Below are 17,038 nucleotides of genomic sequence, written 5' to 3'. Positions count from 1 at the left end.
GGGTCCCACCCATTCAACTTCCTTCTCCCTAGCTCGATTTTCCTAAGGGGTTCGAATTCTCCTTTTTGGGTGACCCCACATCTCATTACCAATTTAAACTTTCCTTTTCTCTAATGTTGGTGTCCTCCATCTCTCCAAAAATTAAGAGGGGACTCCCTCCACCCACTTTCCTAAGTGTACATGCCAAAATATTTCCCAACACCCAATTGCAAAAATAGAAATTCATCTACGAAAAAATAATTTAATTGGGGACATTATAGTCATCCCCTCTTTCATTTAGAATTCAAATTTAAATCATTTAAAGAACATTATATCAACCAACCATGGCTCTTGTGTCCATGTTGGCATTATAGTCACATTTTTAAATTACAAAAATTGAGGCAAATGAATGGGTTGTCACAAATATCATTGTGAATATAAACCAACCATTCAATCCATTCAAACATAAGAATGTAGAGGATTGATTGGGTATTAAATTTGTTGGTGTTGGAATGAATTGCCATCAACATTAAAATAAACAGTAAAAAAACCATAATTCCACAACCCCTTAACAATAACAAAATTATATTGCTTATTGTTTTTGGAGTAAAATTCGTGACCAAAATTTTGGACATATCAAAGTTTTGGTCACATTGTTTTTACTCCAAAAGCAATAATCAATTTGATTTTGAAATGTGAAAATCTACATACTCGAATTACAGAATTAGAATAGAAAAGTGCTTTATATCATTTACACTTACATCAAAATAATTTTATTAAGCTACTCTAAATTGGTGTGCTTGGGCTTATAGGTAGCATTGGCTTTGTTGAGATAAACTAGAGGCCAATCATCCTCGTCTCTTCAACTCCCTATATGCATCTCTCTTCTTCTCCCTTTTGTCTTTTGTTGGCAACATTCTTCTTAGAGTTCCTTCTATTTGTCTTTTTCTAAGTGCTTAAATTGGAATATGAGCACTTTGGAGCCAAGTGGTAATTAATTGATTTACCAATGCCTTGATCTAGCATGAGGCCCTTTCCACTATCAACTATATCCTCTTGCATCACCATCAACCTCCATAGCCATAAGCTTCACTTATATAGCCCAAAGTTTTTTTATTTTACTAAATGATTACATTAATTTAAACTATTAACATTCAATGTGTTTATGGTAGATAAACAAATAATAATAACAATAATATGAAAAAAAAATCAATAATTTTATTTGTAACCTTATCCTTAAAAAAAATTATAAACACTAAAATAATATAAATAAAAATGATAAAAATATATATATATATAAAATATAACTATAAACATATATATATATATAATCTATAAAAATATACTATCTTCCTCCTCTTTCTCACCCTCTATCCCACATTAATGTTGAGGACTAAGAAAAGTCAAATTTTACTACCAACTCATCAGAGTAAAATGTTAAATAAACTATTCCAATATTAAAAAAGAATACCTTTAGTGACCAATTAGTGCTGATTTAGAATCCTTATATACCATGATACCATTACTAAGAAGAAAGGTCAGACGATTATGAATGTAATATTATTTCTAAAATAAATATCTTCATGGATTGATGGGAAAGGCCGACCGTTAATAAAGAGGATTAATTAATTGATGTATCTGCACAGGATTGATGTATGAATGCTCCTTTGGGTTGGTCTATTTCCACAGGCTTTAGGGCTTCCAGAGCGAGTCACACGGCAGGCAATTTCAATCTCATCTGCTTACCTCAACCCAATGGCGATGATGGTGCCTGCGAGGAGGTCTATGCTTTGCATATGGGGCAGGAAGAATTCTCAACGCTCCTTCCACAGCTTGAATACCAGTGGCGACTCGCACATTAAAACACTCTGCCAGACCAACAGGCTTACGGAGGCAGTGGAGACCTTCAGGCATCTGCTTTCAGCTAACTCTAATCCCACCATCAGCACCTGCAATCTTTTGTTAAGTAGCCTAGTCCGACGGAACCGACATCAATCAGCATTGCGTGTTTACAGACTTATGGTTGAAGCAGACATTGTTCCAAATCTCATTTCTCTCAGCATTGTTATCAACTGTCACTGTGAAACAGGTAGAATGGATTATGCTTTCAAAGTGTTTGAAGGAATGGAAGCACATGGCTATATTCCAAACGTCGTAATATTCAATACCCTCATCAAAGGGCTTTGCAGGACGGGCAGGACGGAGGATGCTGTTAAACTGTTCAATCAAATGGTGAACAAACGACAGCTTCCTGATCGTTTAACCTATAACACCCTAATAGATGGGCTCTGCAAGAGAGGGAAAACCCACGAGGCGTTTGGATTGATAGCTGTTATGCTGCAACAGGGTCATGAGCCTGACACTATTACATTTACTGCTTTAATTGATGGTTTCTGCAAAGAAGGTAAGTTGGAGGAGGCTACGAAGCTATTCTATGAAATGCCCAACAGAAACATATACCCCAATGTTCTCACATACAATGTGCTTATTGATGGTTTCTGTAAGAAAGGCAAGTTGGAGGAGGCTACGAAGCTCTACTATGAAATGTCAGACAGAAACATATGCCCTGATGTTGTCACATACAGTGTGCTTATTGATGGTTTCTGTAAGGAAGGCAAGTTGGAAGAGGCTACTAATCTCTTGTATGAAATGTCCGACAGAAACATCTGCCCAAATGCTGTCACATACAGTGCGCTTATCTATGGTTTCTGTAAGGGAGGCAAGTTGGAGGAGGCTATGAAACTTTTTTATGAAATGCCCGACAGAAACATATACCCCAATGTTGTCACATACAATGTGCTTATTGACGGCTTCTGTAAGGGAGCCAAGTTGGAGGAGGCTACGAATCTCTTCTATGAAATGTCCGACAGAAACATCTGCCCTAATGCTGTCACATACAGTGCGCTTATCGATGGTTTCTGTAAGGGAGGCAAGTTGGAGGAGGCTATGAAACTTTTCTATGAAATGTCCGACAGAAACATATACCCCAATGTTGTCACATACAATGTGCTTATTGACGGCTTCTGTAAGGGAGCCAAGTTGGAGGAGGCTACGAATCTCTTCTATGAAATGTCCGACAGAAACATCTGCCCTGATGCTGTCACATACAGTGCGCTTATCGATGGTTTCTGTAAGGGAGGCAAGTTGGAGGAGGCTATGAAGCTCTTCTATGAGATGTCAGACATAAACATATGCCCTGATGTTGTCACATACAGTGTGCTTATTGATGGTTTCTGTAAGGAAGGCACGTTGGAGGAGGCTAGGAAGTTCTTCTATGGAATGCACAACAAGAACATATTGCCTGATGTTATCACATACACTGTATTTATCGCTGGCCTCATCAAATAAAAGGGCAGTGGAAGGAGTGCTAGATAAGGAGAACAATCCGTCTGTTATCACATATAATGTTCTTATTGCTGGTCTTTGCAAAGAAGGGAAGTTTCAAGAAGCTTTCCGATTGTTAGATGTTATGACTGAAATAGGTGATCAACCTAATGATATCACATATAATACACTTATAGAGGGGTTTTGCAAAGTGGGTGATCTAGAAAAGCCAGGGAGCTCCTTGCAGAGATGGTGAAGAAAGGTTTCATGCCTGACCTAGTTCGCTTTACAACATTAATAGATGCACTCTGTAAGCATAACGGGCAAGACAAAGTTTAACAGATCTTTTTATGAGATTCCAGAGTATGTCTCGAGCCTTGATGATGTTACATACAGCACATTGATGGATGGACTTTGAAATGTTGGTAATTTTAATAAGTTATCTAAAGTGATGAAAGATAGCAGTCCAAGAGGCCTCATAACTACATGACTACATTTAGGCACACCCCAAGAGGGCAATAGACCATTGCATGATGTCTTAAAAAAAGTTTGGCATGAAGCTGACATATTCTGCAGTAAAGATATCGCTGTAGCAGCAGACTATCAATGGATGAACTGTACGGGTGACTTCGGTAATAGTGCACTAGCAAGCTATCTGAAACAGATTTGGCAATTCAGCTTAATGAAGTGATCTGAGTGGTCGAATTCCCATTAGCATACCAGGTGTTTCTCTGAAAACACATTTGGTTAGGGTTTAGTGGATTGCAGATCCTGATTAGATAGACCAGTTCATCAATCTAAAATGGAATTGGATTTAGCAGTTAGTGTGTCGCAACTTGCAACTAATGAAGTGACCACAAGAAAAATTTCAACGATATTCTTCACGGTAATAATTTGGAATTGGTTTGATGAAATGGTTAGTGGCTTGTCATTGCCTTTGATAGAGTGTACTTTGTGAATTTCAATAGTGAACTGTACTTAAATGGACTAACCTGGTTTGAAGTATTGAACTGAGTTTGTTTACAATTTTGTAGTTTGCTTTGGAATGTCCTCCTTTTTGTTATGTATTTGACTGTTTAGGCCTTGTGAAATATTTTGCTTCACTGATTGAATGCCCAGGCTCCATATCTATCTAGTACATGCTGAGACTCCATATGTATCGAGTACTTGCTCCCATTATAGGACACAATTTGTAATGATTGTCACGGCATGTCTTAGTTACAGTGCATCTTTTTTTATTTAAACGTCTGCAACTACTTCACTGTCTAGTTTCTGCTGTCCAAATTTTAGTAGCCGAGACAACTATTATCTCAGTGTCCATCTGTTGTCCATCACCTTGGTCAGCGAGCTGTCATGAGAGGATATCGGTTGGGGACCATTCCATTGTTTTTGTCATAAGTTATTTTATTTATGGCCACAGAACGTGGATTCAATCACATATCCAAATGTTCAACGACAAGCAATGGGAACTAGTTTAGTCTATGGGCACACATACGAAACAAGTGCAATGGTTGCTGGAATTCAGGGAACCCTTTTTCCATTTCCACTGTGATCCCCAAGTATGGGATAGTACACAGGGAAATAATGTTCTCTGAAAGGCCTGGTCAATGAAAATGCTAGTTCTGTAGAAATTTTCAGTTTACTGCACCCAGATAAAACCCCAGCTCGTAGAAATGAACAGCATTAACCTACTTGTAACGCACAATTTTTTCCTCCGCAAGATTGAAGTAATCAAGGGAGAGGGCAACAAAGGGTGATTAACGTTCATCCAAAGTTACCAGACTATGATAATTTGGTTGACATGTTTGAGGCAATAATTTATGTATTTTCACAGGATTGATGTATGAATGCTCGTTTGGGTTGGTCTATTTCAATGAAAATGCTAGTTCTGTAGAAATTTTCAGTTTACTGCACCCAGATAAAACCCCAGCTCGTAGAAATGAAGAGCATTAACCTACTTGTAACGCACAATTTTTTCCTCCGCAAAATTGAAGTAATCAAGGGAGAGGGCAACAAAGGGTGATTAACGTTCATCCAAAGTTACCAGACTATGATAATTTGGTTGACATGTTTGAGGCAATAATTTATGTATTTTCACAGGATTGATGTATGAATGCTCGTTTGGGTTGGTCTATTTCCACAGGCTTTAGGGCTTCCAGAGCGGCTCACACGGCAAGCAATTTCAATATCATCTGCTTACCTCAACCCAATGGCGATGATGGCGCCTGCAAGGAGGTCTATGCTTTGCATATGGGGCAGGAAGAATTCTCAACGCTCCTTCCACAGCTTGAATACCAGTGGCGACTCGCACATTAAAACACTCTGCCAGACCAACAGGCTTACGGAGGCAGTGGAGACCTTCAGCCATCTGCTTTCAGCTAAATCTAATCCTACCATCACCACCTGCAATCTTTTGTAAAGTAGCCTAGTCCAACGGAACTGACATCAATCAGCATTGCGTGTTTACAGACTTATGGTTGAAGCAGACATTATTCCAAATCTCATTCTCTCAGCATTGTTATCAACTGTCACTGTGAAACAGGTAGAATGGATTATGCTTTCAAAGTGTTTGAAGGAATGGAAGGACATGGCTATATTCCAAATGTCGTAATACTCAGTACCCTCGTCAAAGGGCTTTGCAGGACGGGCAGGATGGAGGATGCTGTCAAACTGTTCAATCAAATGGTGAACAAACGATAGCCTCCTAATCTCTTTACATATAGCACCCTAATACATGGGCTCTGCAAGAGAGGGAAAACTCACGAGGCTTTTGGATTGATAGTTGTTATGCTGCAACAGGGTCATGAGCCTGACACTATTACATTTACTGCTTTAATTGATGATTTCTGCAAAGAAGGTAAGCTCAAAGAGGCCAATCAACTACTGTATCTGATGTTAAAAGAAGGGCATAACCCCGATGTTATTACATTTACTGCTTTAATTGATAGTTTCTGTAAGAAAGGCAAGTTGGAGGGGGCTATGAAGCTCTTCTATGAAATGTCAGACAGAAACATATGCCCTGACGTTGTCACATAAAGTGTGCTTATTGATGGTTTCTGTAAGGAAGGCAAGTTGGAGGAGGCTATGAATCTCTTCTATGAAATGTCCGACAGAGACATCTGCCCAAATGCTGTCACATACAGTGCGCTTATTGATGGTTTCTGTAAGGGAGGCAAGTTGGAGGAGGCTATGAAGCTCTTCTTTGAAATGTCTGACAGAGACATCTTCCCAAATGCTATCACATACAGTGTACTTATCGATGGTTTCTGTAAGGGAGGCAAGTTGGAGGAGGCTAGGAAGTTCTTCTATGGAATGCACAACAAAAACATATTGCCTAATGTTGTCACATACAATGCTTTTATCGCTGGCCTCGTCAAGGAAGGGCAGTGGAAGGAGGCCACCAAAGTACTTCATGAGATGCTGGATAAGGTGAACAATCCGAGTGTTATCACATACATTGTTCTTATTGCTGGTCTTTGCAAAGAAGGGACGCTTCAAGAAGCTCACCAATTGTTAGATGTTATGGCTGAAATAGGTGATGAACCTAATGGTATCACATATAATGATATCACATATAATACACTTATAGAGGGGTTTTGCCAGGTGGGTAATCTAGAAAAAGCCAGGGAGCTCCTTGTAGAGATGTTGGAGAAAGGTTGCATGCCTGACCTAGTTCGCTTTACAACATTAATAGCGGGCAATAGATGGACTCTGTAAGCATGACGGGCAAGACAAAGTTTAACAGATATTTTATGAGATTACAGAGTATGCCTCGATCATCGATGATGTTACATACAGCACATTGATGGATAGACTTTGCAATGTTGGTGTTTTAATAATTTATCTAAAGTGATGAAAGATAGTAGTCCAAGAGGCCTCATAACTACATGACTACATTTACCACCCTCATGGAGGGACTAGGCACACCCCAAGAGGGTCATAGACCATTGCATGAGGTCTTAAATTTTTTTTTTTCATGAAGCTGACATAGTCTGCAGTTAAGATATCGTTGTAGCAGTAGACTATCAATGGATGACCTGTAGGGGTGACTTCGGTAATAGTGAACTGGCAAGCTATCTGAAACAGATTTGGCAATTCAGCTTAATGATGTGATCTGAGTGGTCGAATTCCCATTAGCATACCAGTTGTTTCTCTGAAAACACATTTGGTTAGGGTTTAGGGTGACTGCGGTAATAGTGCACTAGCAAGCTATCTGAAACAGATTTGGCAATTCAGCTTAATGAAGTGATCTGAGTGGTTGAATTCCCATTAGCATACCAGGTGTTTCTCTGAAAACACATTTGGTTAGGGTTTAGTGGATTGCAGATCCTGATTAGATACACCAGTTCATCAATCTAAAATGGAATTGGCTTTAGCAGTTAGGGTTTAGTGGATTGCAGATCCTGATTAGATGCACCAGTTCATCAATCTAAAATGGAATTGGCTTTAGCAGTTAGTGCGTTGCAACTTGCAACTAATAAAGTGACCCCAAGAAAAATTTCAACGATATTCTTCACGGTAATAATTTGGAATTGGTTTGATGAAATGGTTAGTGGCTTGTCATTGCCTTTGATGGAGTGTACCTTGTGAATTTCAATAGTGAACTGTACTTAAATGGACTAACCTGGTTTGAAGTATTGAACTGAGTTCGTTTACAATTTTGTAGTTTGCTTTGGAATGTCCTCCTTTTAGTTATGTATTTGACTGTTTAGGCCTTGTGAAATATTTTGCTTCATTGATTGAATGCCCAGGCTCCATATGTATCGAGTACTTGCTGAGACTCCATATGTATCGAGTACTTGCTCCCATTATATGACACAAAATTTGCAATGATTGTCACGGCATGTCTTAGTTACAGTGCATCTTTTTTTATTTAGACATCTGCAACTACTTCACTGTCTAGTTTCTTCTGTCCAAATTGTAGTAGCCGAGACAACTAATATCTCAGTGTTCATCTGTTTTGCATCAGCTTGGTCAGCGAGCTGTCATGGGTATGCTGCTAAGAGAGGATATCGGGTTGGGACCATTCCATTCTTTTTGTCATAAGTTATTTTATTTATGGCCACGGAATGTGGATTCAATCACATATTCAGACGTTCAACAACAAGCAATTGGAGCTAGTTTAGTCTGTGGGCACACATACCAAACAAGTGCAATAGTTGCTGGAATTCAGGGAACCCTTTTTCCATTTCCACTGTGACCCCTACATATGGGATAGTACACAGAGGGAAATAATGTTCTCTGAAAGGCCTGGTCAATGAAAATGCTAGTTCTGTAGAAATTTTCAGTTTACTGCACCCAGATAAAACCCCAGCTCCTAGAAATGAAAAGCATTAACGTACTTGTAACACACAATTTTGTCCTCCACAAAATTGGAGTAATCAAGGGAGAGGGAAACAAAGGGTGATTAACGTTCATCCAAAGTTACCAGACTATGATAATTTGGTTGACATGTTTGAGGCGATAAAATGAATTGAAGTTGTTTTGAATGAAAAATATACCAGTTTTGCATAAAATTTGGTTGACATGTTTGAGGCGATAAAATGAATTGAAGTTGTTTTGAATGAAAAATATAACAGTTTTGCATAAAATGTAACAGCATTCGAAGAGATGGTTAATGTGATGTGCTCTGCCTAAATGAACATATGCATCCACAGCATGCTTCAGAACTCTGTTTCAGACCTGTAAAAGAATGAACCATCTTTAAGACTGGATCTTGATCATAACATAAGACGCGACTTTGACCTGAACTGTACTCACGTATGATTATAAAAGAGTATCAGAGTCTGATACAATGTACAAGCAATCTGGATCCGTAGTTTGATTCTCTAATACTGTTGTTACTCATTAACTTATCTAATTTTTGCATGAAGCAAGCCGGTATATTCTTATATTCACATGATTAAAACAAGTATATCAAGTATATTTTTATGTTCATGGTATAGTGAATTCATCCATATATATAGACAATTTAGACAATTTTTTATTTAACACAGAAATATTTTTAAATTAAAAATATGTTTAACAAATTTATATTCAATAAAGAAATAATTTTAACTTAAAAAATATGTTTATAAAGAAATTGTGATCCACAATAACTAATCATTATTTTTATTGAAAAATAACAAATTGAGGAAAATGCAAAGGGGAGCCAATGGGAAAAGTCAAAGATTGCAGGGCTTGCATGACCCCGCTTCTCTTTCTTTGCATTTTTAAGCATTTCCTTATTACAAATAATAACGAAATTTTAAAATAATAATATCCACAACTTGTTACTTTTATCATGAAGATCGATAATTTCATTGTTGATCCCTCTTGGTGGGTGAACACACATAAAATCCCATGTGAACTAGAATGTGGCATGCCACCAATTAACCAACGAATTTAATACACTTGGCATAAGAAAGGCCTTAATGTACATGCAAAATCTTGAAGTTTTCTTTGCAATTGGTCTAGTTCATGGCAAAGATCATGTTGTTTCCTCTCACACCCATGCATAAGTGCACTTTGGTGGTTCTAGGTGACCTTTCAAAAATGGTGGTGGCTCCAAGGAACAAGTTGATTGATTGTATTCATAATTGCTCTATGGTATGTGGATTTACTCTAGAATTCACGCCTTCTTTTGTTTTTGTTTCATGCATCTTCTTGCTTCATACTTTGTGAGGTATTGGGGTTTCTATAGTTCGATTACTTCTATGTGTTTGGTTTAGCATTGCTATGTTTGGTGAATGGTGGCCCATTTCTGTCTTGGTCACATATTATCTTACACTTACTTGATCTACCTTCTTTCTTCCCATCTTGTGAACTCTTTAGTTTTTCCTTGATCTTCTTCGAACTTTGCCCTCTCCGTCTAGTTTTCCTTTGTGTCAATTTGATGGTGAATGCATCTATCTCTTTGTAGGTTGTTGTCTCTCCATTTCCCTAATCCCCATATTGCAGTTTCTACTTGAGAGCTTCCTTGCAATCCCCCTTGCCTCTCTATACCTTGAGAATGTCATAAAGCAATCCCACTCTTGTTTTTCGTCACCCATGTCAAATATGAAAAGAGCCTCATCTTCCTCTAGTCGCAAGGGGCATCAAAATTCTATAAAACCACTTAGGACTAGAACTAAAGGGATTTCTAAAAGATCTATTGAATTTTTTTGGGGGAACATTGCCCCCTCAATTCGCAAAGAATTTCACAATACCGAGCATGAAGCCCATGAGAAAGTCATATCTTGTCCTGTGTCGAAGTAGATGAAAGTTTGGGTTGTTGAATCCCTAATATAGGGAACAACCACACTAGGCAAACTAGATACCATCAAACTATTGATTTGTGCTAGCAAATCAAAACAATTATGTGAAAGGTATTAGTAAAATAATTAGAAACACGACAGGAAGTCCTTGAAGAGGTGCAACTCCAACTCAAGAACTTGAACTCCAAGGTCTCTCTAATGACAAATAAACTAGCTAACATGAATCTCTCTAGTTCTGTGGAGAGAAAAAAGGCCCTTGAAACTATAGAGGTAGATTCTCCTTCTAGCCAAATGCTTATATTATCAAATTTTGTTTATATTCGATGGGACCATTATAGTCCTTTCTATGTTAGCTATAAATTGTCTTATAGTCCATCTCTAGACTTTATTAGACTATTAAAATTGCACTATTGCGTTACAAATTTTGTAGAAACACAAATTAACAATGCAATATCTTTTTATCATATAATGCAAATATTTGTGTAGCTAAGAAAAACATTGTTGATAAAATTTATAATCATTTAAAATAATTTGTATTTTGATACTAAAAATTAATTTTCTATAGTTTATAAAGTTATTTAAAATATATTATATTTCACAAAAAGAATTAATTTCTTTTATATAAAATACCAAACACTAAAATTCTTATTCATAAATATATAATCTTAAATTCCACCATAAAAAACATTTTGGAAATATAAAATCAAACAATAAAATTCCTACACATTAATAATTTTACTATCTAATTCTCTTGTTTTACCTTTAATTGTAATGCCCCATAAATATAAGAAATAATAATAACAATTATAAATAATAATAATAATAAATCAATAAATAATAATAATAATAATAATAAACCAAAAAATATTTATTATAATAATAATAAAATAATATTAATATATAAATAATAAAATCTAACCAAAATGGAAAATAGATTAGCCCATTGAAACATCAAAACAATGTAAAAAAATAAATAAAATACATTCAATTATTAGCATCCACTAATCCAATAGCAATACCAAATCTTTTATAAACTTAGGTTTCTGTGATTCATAACTAGATTGAAAAAATTATTTCGGTGATAATAACATTGGAGAAAATATAGTCGATGTGTTTCGAATCAATTAGTGTGGTTCATCTTCAGGACAAGATGAGGAACTATCATGGCATCAAATAAATAGATGTAGAGATATGTTCACTAGTGGCAAGAATATAACAAATAGTTTTGAGGAATCTTATTTATAGTAAATATATTTAAAATAAGGAAACAATTGATAAATAATTAATGAATAAATTTAAAATTATTATTATTAATAAATTGCTTTAGTCAAAGAAAAGACCTAAATTGAAAAACACAATAAATAAAATAAATAGTGATAAAAACAGAATTTTAAAATAGATAACATAAATTAAAAATAACGGGGGAAATTATTTTTATTATTACTAGTAATATTATTAATCTGGTTGACACAATAATCTTTTGCTCTTTGACATAATTACCTTATGTCATTTTTCCTTTTCGTGATAGTAGATAAGTCTTTGATTAAGATTTTAGGTAGTGCAAGGAGTAGTGGTTCTTATAGTGGTGCTTAGGTATCTCACTTTAGGTTAACACACTCCTTTCTCATGGTGGGGGATGGTTATGCTCAATTGGTTATGAAGATCATACCGATTTACTAGACCTCCATCGTTATTGTCCCAAAGGTATCTTGTCTGAAATAAAAAAGGTTAACCTCCATTTTTTTATGGTCGAGCTCACATAATATGGGCATTCCTTTAATTAAGTGGAGTCAAGTGGTTGGTCCTAAAGCCTTGGGTGGAAGGGCTATAAAAAATCATTTTCACTTTGTAAAGGAATTGGCCACCAAAAGTCTATAGAGGCTCACTCATAATGAAGATTTATGGGGTACAAGTGTCTTATGAAGTACTTGAAGGATTCTATCATTAGGAAGGAATTGGTTGATTCCTTTCCTCTTGTTGGAGTTTGGATGGTATGGAGAATTGGACATGGCCACCAAATTAGGATGGGGGGAGAACCCTTAGTCTTATGAAAATTTTAGGGTTGTCAATGCTCTTATTTAGTCTTTCAATGACATGGATTTTTTTATTTGATAAATGATGAGTCTTAGACTCCTCACGCTTTCAGTCATGTAGGTTAGAAGTCAGTGAACTTTCTTTGCTTGGAGGGGAAAGAAGCAGAGGAGTGGAGGCAATGTGTTAACAAGATGGCTTCCAATTTTAGTATTCCAAGGGAAGATGAAGACAATATTCTTTATTGGTCTAGAAATTTGGGTTCTAGGAATTTCACTACAAAATTGGGTTATAAAACATGGTGTTCAACCCAATTCAATGATGAAGTGTAGTGGTGGTGGAGCTTTCTCTAGAAGATACATGCTCCATTGAAATGCAACATCATGTTATGGTTATCTTTGAACAAAAAGTTGTTAACCTAGGATAATTGCTTGAAAAGTGGTTGTGTTGCTACTAGTCATTGATCTTTGTGCAACTCCCACAAGGAATTTTCAACTCATCTCTTTATCTCTTGCCCTTATATAGTGCATGTGTTTTAGTTGGTTAAGTAGGAGTTTGAGTAGAATTTTTCTTGGTCTATGGCTTCCCTGGGTCAGTGTTTGCGGTAAAGGCTTATGGACAAAGTTGTCACTCAATACGAAGGGTTCCCAAGTATTTTTGGGTTTTTCATTTGGTGGGATAGGAAGTAGAGTATTTTTAGAAACGTTGATACTCTTATTGAATTTATAGAAGCTTCAATCAATAGAGTAGCCAAGGAACACACAATGACACTCAAAATCAAGAAGTCAAGGACTCTGATCATGCTTGCTTTGGAGGAGGATATTCTCTGGGGTTATTTTTTATGGTGTAAGAGAAGGTCATCCTCTTATCTATGGGGTGGGTGTGGTTTTGTTCCTTTCTCATTCTCATTATGTTTATGTTAGATATGTCATGGATAGGGGATCTAATAACAAGGCAAAATACATGGCTATTTGAATTTTGTGTAAGGTAGCGAAAGCTAAGGAATCAGGAAGATTCAAGGATTGAGAGATTCTTAGTTTATCATTAAATGAGCTTCTAAGAGTATTTCAGTGGAAAATTTGTGTCAAGAGTAGTTTCATGTCTTTTGATTGACTTTCTTTCAAGCACATTTACGGGGAATTAAATTGAAAAGGTGATGAAAAAAAGAAAAACTCAAACTCTTTCTCTAAATAAATAAAGTTAAAGATGATTATATTTTGTTTATTATATTTTTTCTTCATAATTAATGCTTAATGTTATTTATTTTTTATTTCTTTAAATTTTGTTTTTTAAATTTAATTAAAAAAAGGGTCCTAACCACTTTTCCCCCAAATTTGTTATTAAATATAAAATTCTATTTTGCGATTTATATTGGTAAGAATGGTTTTTTTAATATATTAATTTTTTTATAACTTAAAAAAAAAACCTAGTTTTGTACGCAGAAAAATGGTATTAAAGAAGATAATAAATGAAAGAAAAATGTACAATCATATCTAAAAACAATAATATTTTATTACAATTATCAATTATGAACTGAATTTTTTTTCCACTAAAAAATTGTAATTTTATTCATATTAAGTAAAATTACATGTTGTAGATGTTGTAAATAGCATATGCTTTATCAAAACTTGTCCCGCTAAAAACAGGATCTAAAATAATTTACTGTCTATCTATGCTTCCCTACCTTTCTTTTTTCCACTTTCCCCCAACCTTCATTGTTGGGCATGGTTGTTACAATAGACATTTGTGCTTCATTTGTGGCTGCCTCGATTTCTTTTTCAGAATCTGAGTTTTCTGTAGAATGTGCTCGCTTGCTGCCTCCAAATTCTTGCCCTGGGACACGTTTCTCACTTTGCTGCTATGGATTGGTTGTTTGTAGAACTATTGCAGATTCCCTCTGATTTTCATCATTCTGTGGGTTGTGATGGTTGCTTTTTTCGCTAAGTTCTGGTTTATTTCCTGGATATTCTACTTCTTGAAATATGTTGGTAGTTTCTATGTCTTTTTCCTCGTCTATGTCATCTGTCCATGTGGCTGAAAACTGCTATCCTTTCGACTTTGGTGGCTGTCTTCTTTTCCTGTCTTTTTTGTTTTGTAGACATGCACTTTGTAGATGGCTAGTTTGACGACGTATGCGACATTTAAAGGCAATGTTTTCATAATCCAGTGGTTGGGCCCATTGCTTTTCGTTGTGGAGTAAGAGGATGTGGCCTGGTAATCCTTGACTGAGATCAACCTCTACACGTATCCTAGCAAATGTGTAGATATCCTTGGAAAGGCGCTCATTGTCTACTTTTAAGAATTTCCCCAAGGCATTGCCAATGCCTTCTAATACTTTGATGTGCCAAAAGTGCAGAGGTAGGTTGTATAACTTTACCTATACTGGCATTTTGGAAACCACCATGGTGTTTGGGTCAAATTTCGGAAACCGATGTCATAAAAAGGCCAGCATTACCCCAAAACCACGGTCCCTCATGCAAAGCATATTCCTTGTCATTTACTGTGTCGAATTTGACAATAAAAAACCCCTTTGAGCAGAGGTGGATATCGCAGTTTTCTGTCCATATGGAGTAAATCCATTGATTAAGGGCTTCCGGTTTGGGCCAAAAACCATTAAACCTGCATATCACTGCTTTAGATAAATAATCAGCATGTATTTCATTTACCTCGAGAACAACGATTATTAATGTAGGGTTCTGTGTTGTCTGCTCGACTATGTAGGCACCCAGGGTTGGAGCTCGCTGTCCTGTCTGCGCTTGAGATTCCATCTTCCCTTTTACTACATCTTTGAAGGAAACAGATCATTTTGAGCTTGTGCCAGAGCAACCTCAGCGAAGTCTTGTGCTAACGCAAATGGTCGAGTCGTTGTCTATATCATATTCTTTTACTTTGCGCTCCTTCTGCAATACTTTTCCTGTGTAGGTCAGGAGTTGTTTGTAGGGTGGGATTCCTATCCTATCTTGTATCCTCTGTTTGAGTGTTTTTATTTCCTCCCATCTCCCAATCTTGATGCATACTGTGTTCCCTTCCATAGATGTGATAAAGAGAGTACTTTGTGGAACTGATGCTTCAAGATCCAATGTTGGGTAGTTTGCCTATCCCTGCACAATCGTCGCAGCTCCCTGTTGCCGGATCTGATTTACAATCTGAGGCTGTGGTCCAGGGCATAGAGGAGACTTTTTGTGAGCAGACCTCTAAATCTGGGTTTGGTGTGGGCTGCTCTATTTTTTGAGCGCCAAATCTATTGGATCAATGGCTAAGCTGAGATGAATACCCCATTTCGGAGCCCTTGCGGATTCTGGATGCCCTGAACTAGAGTATGGTATCAGATCCCCAGAATTTGTTCAGCGCCGACGCCCTGAGATCGTTTGCATAACAAGCTCTGCCCTTAAGGGCTGCATCGGTATGATTTGCACCATCTATTATTTGGCCACCCTTTGATGCGTTCTGGTTATGTACCTCTCCCGATCCACGTCCGGGCGAGTCCTCCAGCGTGGGCGGGGTAGTCTGGGATCGAAACCAGTAGAAAGGGAAGACTAGTTCCTCCGTGGATCTGATGGCGAGACAGGCTGCAGAATAGAAAATGGGTTCTATTGTTGCATCAGTTGCGATTGCCAACGTCCTTGTTCCCTCTTCATCGATCTCAGATACACTTCTCCGCCTCCTAGTTCTGAAATGCCATACAAGTACATCGTAGCCTGAGACAGGGGTTTGAATAAAGTGCGTGGAAGGCCAAACTGCCAGATCCAGTGCTGGACTCCCAGATCTAGCACTATGGAAGCCAGATCCAGCCTTCTATGTGCCAAAAAAGCCCTGATCTTGGGACTGATATTGTGCTAAAACGTTGGCTGAAAGAAACCTTACCTTCTCTTTCGTGTGCTCACCATTTCCCACTCGCCCTTTGCTTGTCAGGCCGCTCAGGTGGCCATCTCTGCGTCCCCTCGCCACCCTTTGTGATGTTGTTCCGTCTTCTGCCTGCCATGATAGGTTCTTTGTGCTTAGGAGAGTGGGTAGATCCGTAGATCGTGAGAGGGTTCGAATCATGGGCTGTTCCGTAAGAGGCTCGAGTGTCATGCAGCCATTGAAGCTGCTTTTGCTCGATGGTTCCCTTCCCTTGTAGCCTGTGAGCAGGCCTGTTGACGCGCAGGAGGACCTCGGTGCTGCCATCGCTGGTTTCCCTTTCACCTATCCTAACTTCGTTGATGCCGTCAATTATGAATTGAATTAAATAAATAAAAAATAGTATTATTTAATTATAATTATCTATCAAAACTATTTGGAAAAAATATTTTGCATATTTGGAATGTATGATATTTTAAATTAACTAAAAATATAATGATATTTTAAAAAGTATAATTTTAAAGTATATATAACATTTTCGTTGTTGTTTAAAATATATTTTCTTGTGTTTTTTTCTTTAACAATAAAAGAAATGAAAAAGATAAAAAATGTAAATGGAAAAAATAAAA

At 37.0% G+C, this 17,038-nt stretch overlaps 1 protein-coding gene and 1 pseudogene across 1 annotated transcript; one reads left to right on the top strand and one right to left on the bottom strand.

Annotated features, from left to right (window-relative positions):
* The first annotated feature begins 1,640 nt into the window (after window positions 1-1,640).
* Window positions 1,641-7,222, top strand: LOC149242504 (uncharacterized; annotated as a pseudogene).
* Window positions 7,223-15,280: 8,058 nt separating this feature from the next.
* On the bottom strand, window positions 15,281-16,773 carry LOC149242503 (uncharacterized). The gene is made up of 2 exons (XM_089374263.1): window positions 16,434-16,773; window positions 15,281-16,239 (listed from the first exon to the last, which is right to left on the bottom strand). The coding sequence occupies exons 1-2, from the start codon at window positions 16,734-16,736 to the stop codon at window positions 16,234-16,236; spliced, it is 309 nt and encodes a 102-aa protein (XP_089230389.1). The 5' UTR covers window positions 16,737-16,773; the 3' UTR covers window positions 15,281-16,233.
* Window positions 16,774-17,038: the final 265 nt, after the last annotated feature.

Source organism: Pinus tabuliformis, chromosome 8, assembly GCF_031772625.1.
Source record: "Pinus tabuliformis cultivar Carrire ecotype Pingquan chromosome 8, CPIR1, whole genome shotgun sequence".
Lineage (NCBI taxonomy): Eukaryota > Viridiplantae > Streptophyta > Pinopsida > Pinales > Pinaceae > Pinus > Pinus tabuliformis.
The sequence above is the reverse complement of the archived record's forward strand: the minus strand, read 5'-3'. Positions and strand labels throughout refer to the sequence as shown.

Bases quoted from the DNA above. Each gene is read 5' to 3' on its own strand.
- LOC149242503 (XM_089374263.1), bottom strand. From the start codon at position 16,736: ATGGCAGCACCGAGGTCCTCCTGCGCGTCAACAGGCCTGCTCACAGGC.